This window comes from Topomyia yanbarensis, chromosome 2, assembly GCF_030247195.1.
Source record: "Topomyia yanbarensis strain Yona2022 chromosome 2, ASM3024719v1, whole genome shotgun sequence".
Classification (NCBI taxonomy): domain Eukaryota; kingdom Metazoa; phylum Arthropoda; class Insecta; order Diptera; family Culicidae; genus Topomyia; species Topomyia yanbarensis.
The window spans coordinates 172,762,863-172,777,021 of NC_080671.1; the positions used below are offsets into that span (position 1 = coordinate 172,762,863).

Consider the following 14,159-nt stretch of genomic DNA (forward strand, 5'->3'; position numbering starts at 1 on the left):
TTTCAATGGCTGCAATATTCAATATATCATCTGAATTATGAATGAACAAAAAGTGGCATTTTTTTAAATATGGCTGTTGACTTTTTTCAGCTGCATCATATCAGGAACAGTAAGAAATTAAGAACAACATTGTACGAATCAATGTAACTTTTGTAAATCACGTAGTCGACATCTATTAACAAATTGAATTTTATTGGCATTTTGCTAAATATTTTTCCCATATTCTCATAGTGTAAGGACAATTATTGAATGAATCATCGACATTGTAGTGTTGTCAACCCGCCTTATTCCATCATTCCTCATTATTGACGGAGGCACTCTTCAGCCTCAAATAACGTCACACAATTATGAAAGTCAGGTTATATCATATGAGGAGGGAATATCACAGCTGGTAAGTCTATTAGACTGTACGCATCCTACTCTACAGCAGTTGTGCCCAGGGAACCCGAGTGGTCTTAAGACAACCCTGGGTACTGGTAAAACATATAAAAGGCTCGCATTTCATAAATTTTTTAAATGCATTTCCTTTTAGTGAATAACTATACTACTTACATTGCATGTTCACACGGCACGAAATCAGCGCCGCCAATGCACCGCCAATTTTTGTACTAGTACTAAAAAGATATATACTGGTGCTTGAGGTGAGATTTTTTTTGTGGTGTGATTTGAGTAGGTGCTGCAGAAGAATAAATTTCAGAAACAGTGTATCTTTCTTCAGCTTATTGCCACTTGATTAAGTCTCCCCATAAAATCGTAGTCAAGTCTCCCTAGCATTAGTTCTTGCGTTCAACGTCGTGCAATTTTTGGTAACAACTATTCCAATATCCCGGATTATGTAAAATCATTTCATTACTTAACAAGAAATTACATGATATTTTAGCACTTTAAAAAAATTAATTATTCGAGTAACTATGCCCATACAAAATTGATATTCAAGTTTTAAAATTTTATAAAAGAAAAAAGACCCAATCGAAAACTTGAACCATCATAACCGATAATCGGCGGATTGTGACATAGTTTGGTTGTCTTGATCAGCTGGTGGGAGAAGCAGGATAATGTTCGCACTATGTGTAGGACGGATATTTTATGTCCAAAAGGTCAAAACACCAAATCGGTCAAAAAGTCGATTTTCGTCAAAACATTTTTCGGGCTCGACATTTCATGATTTTAAAAGGTAATTTGGCATAGAAAATAAGAATAAGATTTCTGAAATTTCACGGGATCATGCCCATTGAAAAACATTTAGTTCCTGCTTATATGAGGATTGCATATGTGATTGAACGGTTCAGTGCATATTTCCGGAACTATATAACCGATCCGTACGAATTCTTATAAACGTCTATGAGGGTAATATTTTATTTGGGGCTAACAGTTACAACACACAACAGTTACAACAAGTTAATAACAGTTTACGGGTTTATAAAAGCTATCATTTGAGGCTAAGTCCAATCGGTGCAACCATCTCCGAGAAACCGATGTGGATATTTTGTTAATATATCCGCACATAGACACACATACATACATACACACAGACATATACATACACACGCACTTGTTCTAAACACAAACTGGAAATGAATGTTAAACATCAAGAGAACGCAATGTCGTCAGTATAAACACTTATACGACTGGCTCCGATTTTGCGCGATGCGAACAATTGAAAATAGACTCTCCGCTTTCCTCTTTCTATCATTAATTCATTCTGATTCGATAGAAACAGGCCTAACTCGCGGAAATATGAATCTGAGCTATGATTATGTCACTATTCTTATGCATTCTAACCAAACATTCATATTTGAACAAATTACACACAGGTTTTTTACGCGGGGGATACAGGCCGAATGAAATGAAATAAAAACCGCGAAAATAAAAACCGCGTAAATTTCAAAATCCGCGTAAATGAAAACCGCGTAAATTTCGAAATCAGCGTAAATGAAAACCGCGTAAAATTCAAAATCCGCGTAAATGAAGACCACTTAAATTTAAGAATCCGCGTTAAAGGGAACCTCGTTGATGGATACCGCGTAAATTTCAAAATCCGCATAAATGAAAACCGCGTAAATTTCAAAATCCGCGTAAATGAAAACCGCGTAAATTTCAAAATCCGCGTAAATGAAAACCGCGACAATTTCAAAATCCGCGTAAAAAAACGCGTAGAAAATACCGCGCATAAAAAAACCGCATAAAAAACTTGAGTTTATTTTATAACGCTTATGTAAACATTTACACGAATATCCGAATACCCCACTAAAGCCGCCATACAATTATATAATAACTAAAGGTATAACTATGTCGGTTATTTTGAATTCAATCAGTTGTCAATTCAGTTAAACTCAGTAGCGTACCTGGTGGAAATATCCCAATTACCTTTGAATAGACTCTTGCAGTTTTACACAACTTCAATACTCGAGATGGACGCCTTTTCTCTGTGTTCATGTTTTTCCCGACTATTCAGAACAGATTTACAAGGTATAATGTTCGTTCGGGACTTGGATATTTAGTTCGGAAGACTTTTATGAGATAAAAATCGTATCTGGCTTGAATCTAAACCTTTGCCAGTATACTAGTACTTTTCTTCCTTGCATACGAAACAAACTAAGGAATGGAACAAAGCGAAATGTTGAGAAAATATATTTTATTAGGACCGGTCATTTTGTGAGTTGTATTTACGCTCCAACAATTTCGCGTTCGATTTTAACAAAATATTTGCGTCCGTTTCTCCCATTTTATGCTAATCCCTGTCCATTATCTAATAACATTCATCTGCAAATGTGACTAAAAAATATAAAGGAAAATGAACCACCGAGATTCATTGGATTACAATCACTTGCAGAGTTTGCCACCATCTCCGCACGAACAAAGTCCACAGCCTCCGCAGCAGGCGCAGTACCATGACACACCTCAAGCCATACCAAATCATTCAGACGAAAATATGTCGTACCTGGACCGCGCCATTCATCAGATCATTCAAACAGCCGCCAAGACCACCTTCAGTTTGTCTCGTCCACTCGACCAGAACAAGTATCGTGCGATGAACGACCTGAGACGCATCGATGTCATCCAACCAAACCATCCGACCGCCAAAGACCTGTTACCGAATCGGCAAATGGTGAATTGAGATACTTCAATACACTGAAATTTTATCAAGATAGTCTATTAAAACATTTGTTGTTAATCTTCTAGACGAACACCACCATGTGTGATCGCTCCGACGATGCTACTCGGATGATGGAGACACTAAAGATAGATGGCCATACTAATCTAGCGGGTGCAGAGCTAGTCTATCTTTTAAAGGTTAGTAAGATTATTTACAAACAAAATAAATAGCAACATAACTAAGCGAAATTTGTAGGAGGCGGAACAACACAAATTCACAGCTGAGGAGCTGCAGGCAGCGCTTGGTCATTGCAGAGATAAACACCCGATTCAGTGGCTCCATGACAACTGGTCAAAGCTAATCGACACAGTTCAAACATTAGCTACTAAATACGGCCATGAAAAGAGAGAAAACACCATCGGCACAATTTCTTCCATTGAGGCTCGCGAAGCGCTTCGTTTGCACAAGGGAAACATTTGGCACGCCATTACTGAATGCATTGAGCAGCGCCAAAAGAAGTACAATGAAATCGCCTCAAAAGGCAACTTCACTCGGGAAGACATTGTTACCAGCCTCACAGCGCATCATGGAAATTTGGACTTGGCAATGGTGGAGCTCAGCAAAACTCAACTGAAGCCATTCCTAATGCGAATCTGGGGTCCGCCAAATGGAGCCGATAACGATTCTGGTAACTCACTTCTGCAGCAAGCGCTAAAAGAGGATCGGAGTGGAATCAGTAAGCGAACTCGCAGACACTAACATAAATTATCCGTATTAATTCGAAACTCTTTTCTTTCCCTTTTGGCCTATCGGGAATCCTAACACTGTTCTCCTTATAAAACATAATCCCGCATCCTTCCAGGCAGTGAGATTCAAGAGTTTATCAGTACACATGTCGAGAATGAACTACTTTCCAATGGTTCATCTAACGGAGTACACGCGGTGAATGCTTGTTCAGAGAAGCTCGAAGAATCCAAGAAAATCACAAACCGCTGCCCAACAACCAATGGAAGAGCAGCAATGAAACCAGAGGATATCCAAAAATTTGGCAACCAGGGAGTATCCAACGACAACCCTACAGTGATTGACGATGAATGCATTCCATCAAATACTGCGATTTTGAGGGACATTGAGAAGCTTATAGATCAAATGGAAAAGAATCAGGCAAACCAAAACGAAGACGTGTTGAAAAACATTCAGCAGCTACTCACCAAACTGGTCGATCGTAATGAATCTCGCCCAGCTTCTCAAGTTTCGGTACGTTCAGAATCATGCGAAAGAATCATTACAAAAAGTCCAATTCCACTACGACGATCAACTGAAATTTCGATCGACGAGACGAAACCCATATACGAAGACATTCGAAAGTTCATGACAGACAACATTCAGGAAATTCTTCCCAGCCTCGTCGGACAAGTTCAACAGGAACTGGACAGCACCCCATTCAGATCTGCAAGAACCCTGGAAGACGACATTAGAGAAACCCTAATGAATGCCGAATATTCAGAGGATGACTACGCGACCATTCACTGTTTTCCGTTTAAACGCGACCCTGAGACAGCACGTGATTTTCCTAGCTTGACGAAAATAACTTCGAAGGATTCCAATACCACCCAAGAAGAAGACAATGAATATGCTAATATACAGAATTTTCTGAGGAGGGCCATTCGCAACGAAAGACTGACGTGTAATTTTGAACAATATAGGATGCAGAATTACAGATTCGACAGTAGCTCCGACGAAGCAAAAATGACAGCTGAAAGTACAGACTACTACGACATAGTTACAGTGAATCAGAAAATACAAGAAGCTCTAGACAGACGCAGAACAAGTGTAAAATCTGAGACGGAATCCATGAGATCCGAATCGATATCATTGGAATTGGATGCGCTAGGCATGGCAAGTCCCATTGAAGAAGCGATCTATGCCAATGTTTCGACTATTAAATCGACGATATCAGCTGTGGAATCAAATGAAAATATACACAACCGAGAATTGGCGAACAACGAGCTACGTGAGCCCACGAAATGTTCTTCTCAAATGGATCTTAAGGCAACCATAGCGGACACGGTTATCCCCGTCATATACACTGATAATTTTGAAGGGCTGAAACTGGTTGTCGAGAATATTCAAAAGGATGAACAGGCGTTTGAAATGTTACCCGTTGAACCAGTGTCACAAATTGATAATGTGGAAGAGTTTAGGCACGCTGTTGGCACCATCGAAGAAATTCAAGATGATCTTGAAATGTCACTGGATAAGCAGGACACATCTCTGTTAGAAGCTGACCTTCCCATTAACGACAACGTAACAGAGACGGACGAGACCGTGATAGAAATACTTCCGAATCATCCGCCTGCAGCTACTGCAACAAAACCAGCGACTACACATTATGCCCAAGAGGTTTCTGAGAATGCCGAAATTGAACCACAAGATCATATAACTCATGCACATGACAGTAGAAGCAATGCCAATGATTCTAATGCTTCTGCTAGCAATGTAGATGTAGAATCTCATGAATTAGTTGAGGTTGTCCCAACTTCTGTTACCGTGTTAGAGTTCAGCGGTCAACTTACCACCCAAGACCCCATTTCTCCAAATAATGCTGATTCTACTCATATTAAAATAATCACCATACCATCACAAACACAGCTTACTCCGTCCGGGTTAACAAGCGATGAACAAGCTCTTTCAACTGACTTTTCGGTCATTCCCGTACAATCAAATGCTAGCCTTAACCAAATTCCCAGCCCTCCACGAACTCCAGAAGTAGAAGCGTTTCCCAAATCTCCTACAGCGATTGAAAATGAAACCTCACAAATTCCTTCTCAAGACCTTCCAACTAGCTCAACCCTTAACGGAACTACAACTTCGGTTCCCTGCGTAATACCTACGAGTCCCGAGGACAAACAGTCAAACCACCCTAGTCCCATAGCTCCCAACGATAACATAGTGACTACGTCACTATCCAAACCTTCGAACAACCTTTCCGATTTAGTACTTGATACCAAACGACTCATTCAGCAAATGAAAGATGAAATTGCTTCTGACATGGCCACCATGCAGAATGAAGATGAAATATACGATGGCGAGTATTACGAAGAAGACGAGTATGACGAATGGAGCGATGAAAATATTGATGAATGGGAGTCGAACGAAGAATACGACGTTGACGAAAATGGCGACTACTACGAATACGAGGATGAAGACGAAGACGGGTCAGTGATGTTCAGCGAAATAGCACCTGAGGACGCTTGGGATGCAATGAATCGGGTCAGTGAACCAGCCGATCAAGTCATGATTGAAGAGGCAATTGGAAACAAACTTGATCTACCAAAGATAAGTGCAGCGCTAATAAGAGAATTGGAACGAAATAGTGCTTCGGAGGTTAGTGATCTGCCGCTAGATAGTGATTTCAATGATGCGCTGAGCATTATCGAACAGTCAGTGGGAGAAGTTGACGAAATTCTAAGCTCCGCAGTGGAAGGCTTGATGGAGATTCATCATTCGGAGTACGATGAAATAATTGGACCCGGGACATTACAAAACAGTCCTGATGCTAGTGAATTCAGTGAGATGACACTTATCGCTGATAGGACCGAATCGACAGAAGCTACATTGGTGGCCGAAGAAAATTTAAACTACACGAGAAAAAATGTACAGACATTGCTAAATGCTAAGGCTGTAATCGGAAATTTCATTAGGACTGCACAGTTGGTTGAGGATAGGGATATACCCACTTTGAACGGTCTCGAAGGCCAAATTGTCGTTGCAACGGACGAAGAAAATCAACCTAGTAAGTTGAACCAATGCATTGTTTTAGAAACTTCTCAAACTGATCATGCTGACGTTCATCAACGCACAACTGAATTAGTCGAACGATCTAATAATAATAATATCGAAGAATCGGTAAATGAAACCGTTCACACAGAAAAAATACTCAGAGACTCAATAGAGTTACATCCAGATCAAGAAGTAGCAGACGCTACTCACGTACTTGATGCTACAATAGAAATGTTGAATTCAGTTGCTAGAGACCTAAGCGAACAGCTTCGCCAAGTTTCTCCTAGCCAAGATAATACAAGGCCTGGTCGGGATCCAGAAGAAGCGGTTATTATGAATTCTTCATTTCAGCAGAACATTCCAGAATATGCAGTTGTTACCAGAAACAGAACTACCGGTAGTGTGGAGATATCTGGTGCTATTCCATTGTTGCCCGAAGCTGAAATTCATGACTATGTGAATGTATATAACGGTAGGGTGGCCTTAATGGACTCTGGTATAACTGATGTAATTGAACAACACCATACTAGTGTTCCCTCTGACGACCAATTTGAAGCCATCCCTAATTCAATTCCTGAATACGCAACAGTCATTAAGGTGAACAATGAACTGCAGCTGATTGAAGAGCCTCCAACAATACTAGAACCAGAATCAAGTATAAATTCTTCTGTCAACGTTCAAAACGTTGTAAATAGACGCCCTGAAACAACACGAATCTCTGCAATTGCTTTGGAATATAAGGAGAATCGACAGACCAATACAGAAAGTAAGATCACAGAAACCGTCGAAGAAACAAACAGTACAGCAGCAGAAGTTCTAAACAGAGTTCAAACTAACCAGGCTATACCAACCAGTCACGATCTTACAGGGCCTATGAATAAAAAAGAAGAGACTCATCATATTGATGAGTCAATACCAAAAGACACGAGCGTCGAACTGGTGCAACCAGTGATTGAAAATACAGATTCTACACAACATGCAGGATCCAACTCACAACACAACATGCAGCCTATCAAAAGCATTCAATCTGATCCAATTCAATCTATTTCAAATGGCGTAGTTGTAAATGATATTGCCTCAATAGACGACATAGAGAACAGATCCAAAAACTACGCAGCTTCAGGGAACGTGAATTTACAAACAGAGATTATTTCCGAACAAAAAATTATCGAACAGAACCACAAAGAATCTGAAGTTAATGTAAATGAATCCCCAAATGGCAACAGTTCAGATCCAAATTTAGGCCAAGCATCTGCATCAAAAATGAATACAATTACCATCATCCATGATCAACCTAATATAACATCAATAGATAAGAACAAACAGCAAACAAGTACTATAACCGCTGTTGAACAACCATCATCATATCAGAACGAACAAACGTATTCCATCACCAATGGGGATTTACAAGAAGCCACCCTTCATTCATCTAGATCGCGCGAACCATCTGAAGAGCTATCGAGCTTTATAGAAGTGCAACCATCGCAAGTAATCATTCATAAACCATCTTCAGAAATACAGGATTCACAATCTCTACCGGAACCACCTCAGCAATCATCTAATATTGACGCTAACCTTGAAGTTTCTCAATCGAACAACGACGGATCTAAAAAATCTGGAAAGCTATCCTTAAAGATACCGAAAACCATCGTCAAATCTGAAAATGCCACTACCAAAAAACCATCAACACCACCATCTCCACCATCCCCAAGCAGTTCCAAAATCACAAAAACTGTTAAAACCAAACCCAAAACCACAACAGACACAAAAAAGAAATCATCCACCGCATCCGATTCCTCTAGCCGCAGAAACTCTCTTCGCAAGACTTCAATCGGCGGCCCATTTGGTCCTGTGCAAACCAACACGGTCAAGAATATGCAGAAAGAGTTCCTCAGTAAGACTCATAAAGATACATCCAAATCAGTCATTAGTAGTGCACCGAAACCAAAGCCATCCAAACTGGTACAACCGAAGGCATTTACTAATAAGCTTACTAAACCCGTTACATCCAACCAGCCATTAAATGGGACAGACTTTAGCAAAGCATCAACCCCATCCACGGAGCCAGGATCATCTCGTTCGACTCCTGGACCAAGCTCAGGTAATAGCATTGGATCTCGCGAAGGTTCAGTTACCTCAGAACAGAAACGGAAGCTTCGAAAGAAATACCTGGAGACCTGCTTCAGTGATGACTATATGACATCGGATGAGGATGGCGATTTAACGACCGTAACGGAAAGCGAAAGTAGAACCATTATACGTTCCTTAGTAACACCGTACGAACCCAGCGAAGAACCCATAGAAGTAAGTTCCCATATTGCATCATCTTGTTATGTTATTATCAAGTATTTCTTCAAAATAGTTAGTTAACGTTTCTACATTAGACGTATTTGCTGGATATTTGATGAACACAGATATAACCAGCTTAATTTCCCCATAGGTACAAGCCCGTCGAATGCTAGATGAAGGTCATGTTCAGACTTACCAACAAGCTGAACTAGCAGTTCAGCTGATCGAAATGAGATACGCACGGGACAATGCTATCTGGGCAGCAACACAATGTCACACAATCGATGAAGCTAAAGACCTACTCCAGAAAGAATGTGAGTTGTGTCTTGGTGTCTATCCGATGAATGAGATCATTTCCATGCTAAAATGCACCCATTCATGTTGCTTGGATTGCACCAAAGTCTATTTCACGGAAGAGATCATGCATCGGTCGATTACTAACTGCAACTGTCCGTACTGCAAAGAACCGGATCTGAATAATTCCAACGTTACTGAAGACGATGTGTTGGAATACTTTTCAAACCTAGATATTTTACTCAAAAATATCGTAGACGAAGAGGTGCATGATCTGTTTCAGCGTAAACTTCGTGATCGCACTCTGATGCAAGATCCTAACTTCAAGTGGTGCGTAAACTGTTCCTCTGGGTTCTTCGTTCGCCCACGTCAAAAGCGTCTCATATGCCCTGACTGTGGATCGATTACGTGCACCTCATGCCGTAAACCAGTAAGTTCATTGTGCCCCAAATCAGTGTAAAACTATTAATTTTTGATCGAACATCCTAGTGGGAACCACAACATGAAGGTATTTCTTGCGAAAAATTCGCAGAGTGGAAGGAGGCTAATGATCCGGAGTTCCAAGCTCAAGGTGTTGCTCGTCATTTACAAGCCCACGGTATCAGCTGCCCGAATTGTAACTTCAAGTACTCACTGTCGCGCGGTGGCTGTATGCATTTTACCTGTATACAATGCAAATTCGAGTTCTGCTTCGGATGCAACAAACCTTTCATGATGGGTGCCAAATGTAACGTCTCTCCGTACTGTGCAAAACTAGGTCTCCACGCTCACCATCCAAGAAACTGCCTATTCTACCTGAGAGATAAGGATCCAAGGGATTTGCAAACATTGCTAACGGTATGTCATCGACCTTCTTAGAATTTTCCATAATGACTAACTGAATTATTCTCACAGATGCATAATGTCACGTTTGATACCGAACCTTCCGAACTACTAAAACGAGAGTTTAGGCAAAGCGAATTGGATTCCATGAAGTGTCCCATCCCACTGCAGAAAGAAACGCCTGCAGGATTAATGGATACCGTCTGCAACAATGACGTTCCAGAAGCACACGCCGGCTTGTGCAGGTAAGCGATGTTAGACTAGCCTTTGTCCAATTTGAACAGTCCAATAGATTCCGTTAACGACATCTGGTAGCGGCCTAAAGACGTGAGCAGATGGCTTCATAGGATATGTATATTAGAACTTTTTAAATCTCAATACATTATTTTAGATAATCAATGTTTTGTCACATAACATTATTCATATCAGCCATCTTCCGATCATATTAGTATAGCAGTGGCGGATCCTGGGGTCCGGACCCCCCTCCCGAAAATTCCAAATTAACTGGCTGTGGTCCACTAGGAGGTTGACAACTCTATTATCTTTCTCCGGACAAAACCAGCCTAGAGGCCGCGTGGCATCCTGCGGGTTGAAGTATGTCAGTTATGAAAATAACTGTCAAATTCATTCCCAAAGGTGGCCGCGTCACTTATGAGGAGGCAAAGAGCTTTAGACCGATCAGTCTGACCTCCTTCCTTCTCAAATCAGTGGAACGTTTAATCGACCACTACATTCAGGATGGTAGCTTGGGCGAGCACCCGCTGCATGCAATGCAACATGCATATCAGCGGGGGAAGTCTACTACCACCCTGTTACACAATGTTGTCTACAACATTGAAAAGGCTTTTTCACAAAAGCAATCAAGTTTAGGAGTTTTTCTCAATATTGAAGGTGCTTTTGACAACGTGTCTTTCGAATCCATTTTGGAAGCAGCACGAGATCATGGAGTACCTTCATATATCACGAACTGGATACACACAATGCTTAGCAACCGACATCTGTGCTCATCGTTAAGACAAGTAGAGATGAGGAAACTGAGTGTCTGCGGATGTCCTCAAGGTGGTGTGCTGTCACCACTTCTATGGAACCTTGTCGCCGATAGCTTGTTGAGAAAACTAAATTAGCTTGGGTTTCCGACGTATGGTTTCGCCGATGGTTATCATATAATGATCACCGGTATTTGCATTAACATACTTTTTGATTTGATGCAACAAGCCTTATGTGTTGTTGAGCGGTAGTGTCTTCATGTTGGACTATCAGTTAATCCAAATAAAACCTCAATGGTGCTTTTCACGCAACGAAGGATTACAACCGGAGCTCGTCCATTGCAGTTTTTTGACTCTGAAATTATTGTCGAAGATCAAGTTAAGTACGTTGGGGTAATTCTCGACTCAAAACTTAATTGGACAGCTCACATCGATTTCAGGATCAAGGAAGCTTGCATGGCCTTTGGCCAATGTAGACGGGCTTTCGGCAAATCTTGGGGACTTAAACCCAAGTACATTCAGTGGATCTACACAACAATTGTTAGACCAATACTGGCATACGGGTGCCTTGTTTGGTGGCAGAAGGGAGAAGTCCTGACAATCCAATCAAAGTTAAACCATCTTCAGAGGATGGTCTTGATGGCGATGACTGGTGCGTTCTCGACAACACCTACTGCTGCTCTCGAGGCACTCTTGAACATAAAACCACTACACGTGTTTCTGAAACAAGAAGCACTTTCTTGTGCATACCGTCTTAAGGCTACTGGGCTCTGGAACAGTAACCCAATAGATCGTGTAACTAGCCACACAAGACTGTGGCCCCAAATGGTTACTTGGGATGAATATACACTTGCTCCCAGTGACCTTACACTCACATGTAGTTTTTCTTCTAAAACTTTCAATGTGAGAATTCCTCTTCGTGAGGAATGGCTGTCTGGCTGGATGGAGCGACAACTTGAAGAATACGTAGTTTGTTATACGGACGGTTCTTTGTTGGAGGGCCGAGCCGGTGCTGGTGTCTATTGTCATGAGATGAGATTAAACCAATCTCATTAGCTTGGTAGATACTGTACCGTATTTCAAGCAGAAATCTTTGCGATTCTGTGTGGCGTACAATCCGCACTTCAACAGGGAATTTGCGGTAAAAGAATCTATTTTTGCTCTGACAGTCAGGCTGCCCTGAAAGCACTTAGTTCGGCAGATTCGAGATCGAAATTAGTAATCGTATGTCGAACTCAAATCGAAGAACTTAGCATTTCAAATGCTATCTACCTTCTATGGGTACCCGGTCATTCCGGTATTACTGGAAATGAATGGCTAGAGCTGGCGCTGCGACTGATTTCGTTGGTCCAGAACCAGTTCTACCACTGTCAATAAGTTGGATAAAGCCCAAGATTCGCTCTTGGGCTGCATTCGCCCATTGGCGTAGCTTGCAAACTTGCGTTCAAACAAAGGCTTTTCTGCCGGATGTGAGTCCGAAAATGTCAAGAAATTTGTTGCATTTTTCCAAGCACAACTGCAGTATTCTGGTCAGGGCACTGACTGGACATTGCAAACTCAATTATCACATGGCTACTATTCAGCGCGCTGAGTATTATTCATGTGATCTTTGTGAATCCGATTACGGAACATCATATCATTGGATATGCAATTGCCCTGTATTAATGCAATTGCGCATCCGGATTTTTGGTTCTCCATACATAGATGAACCTATGTACAGAGAGCTGAAATTTAAGGATATGCTTTTGTTCCTAACCCAGTGTGGTAAAGAGCTATAGTTTTTTAGCCGTATTTGAATGACAATATCTCTTCGGGGGTGTTGTCGTTCTGTTATCTCAATATCCCCTCGGGGGTGTTGATATATCCGCTCACTGTTTGAGTAGAGGTTCTAAATCCCTCCGGGGCTTGGAAGTTTTATTCCTGCTGTTGTAGCACCTGCAGATCGTTCAGCATCACTCCGGGGGTGCAGAATGCTCTGTTTTAATTGTTCTGTGTCGTTGTTTTCCTTACCCCTAACCTTACCACTTCCCCAATCCTTCCCATCAGGAAAATGATGAAAAGACGATTCTTGGCAAGGCACAAATCTCCGATCAACATGGGGAACGTGCCATTTGAGCCAGACGCTACTGATTCCTGATTCCTGATGTTAGACTAGCCTTTGTCCAATTTGAACAGTCCAATAGATTCCGTTAACGACATCTGGTAGCGGCCTAAAGACGTGAGCAGGTGGCTTCATAGGATATGTATATTAGAACTTTTTAAATCTCAATACATTATTTTAGATAATCAATGTTTTGTCACATAACATTATTCATATCAGCCATCTTCCGATCATATTAGTATAGCAGTGGCGGATCCTGGGGTCCGGACCCCCCTCCCGAAAATTCCAAATCATTCCAAACCAGATTCGACAACTAAAACTGGCTTTAATTAAAAAAGTGTATTACATATTACGTATTGTATATTGAACATTTCAAAATCGAAATTTCGGACCCCCTCCAAAAAAATTTTCTGGATCCGCTCCGGTAGTATAGTACACTACCTCACTATCGGAATCGGTATATGTAGCCATTTCATTTAGTTAATAACCCGTTCCTTCGCTCTGTATAACGCACACTTATCCTTGCGGTCTGGTCGACATACCGTAGACATACCCAGAATAGTAAATTTAGATTTATAATTATAATGCTGGCATTTACTGAATCTGTTGGTCTTAGTTCTTATCTTATTTCCAACATAATAACAAATAAACGTTGTTAAAAGATCCACAGAGATTATCGAGACACGTTGAAATAGTAACTTGAGGCGACAAAAACTCTTTGTAGACCAGCGATGGTTCCATGTACACTGTAATTAGTGCATTGGAACGGTAAACGGAACATAATATT

General features: G+C 41.1%; 1 protein-coding gene across 8 annotated transcripts in view; it reads left to right on the forward strand.

Moving 5' to 3' along the window:
- LOC131682134 (E3 ubiquitin-protein ligase lubel) overlaps window positions 1-14,159 on the forward strand; it is a 52,464-nt gene that overhangs the window by 33,540 nt on the left and 4,765 nt on the right. For 5 of the 8 annotated variants that reach the window (XM_058963374.1, XM_058963373.1, XM_058963376.1 and 2 more), the window contains 7 exons: window positions 2,834-3,109; window positions 3,184-3,294; window positions 3,353-3,833; window positions 3,960-9,184; window positions 9,321-9,893; window positions 9,953-10,300; window positions 10,358-10,530. In XM_058963374.1, coding sequence (XP_058819357.1) covers window positions 2,834-3,109; window positions 3,184-3,294; window positions 3,353-3,833; window positions 3,960-9,184; window positions 9,321-9,893; window positions 9,953-10,300; window positions 10,358-10,530 — 7,187 coding nt within the window. The remainder of the gene's footprint in view (window positions 1-2,833; window positions 3,110-3,183; window positions 3,295-3,352; window positions 3,834-3,959; window positions 9,185-9,320; window positions 9,894-9,952; window positions 10,301-10,357; window positions 10,531-14,159) is intronic. The other 3 variants (XM_058963378.1, XM_058963380.1, XM_058963381.1) reach the window with 2 other exon arrangements.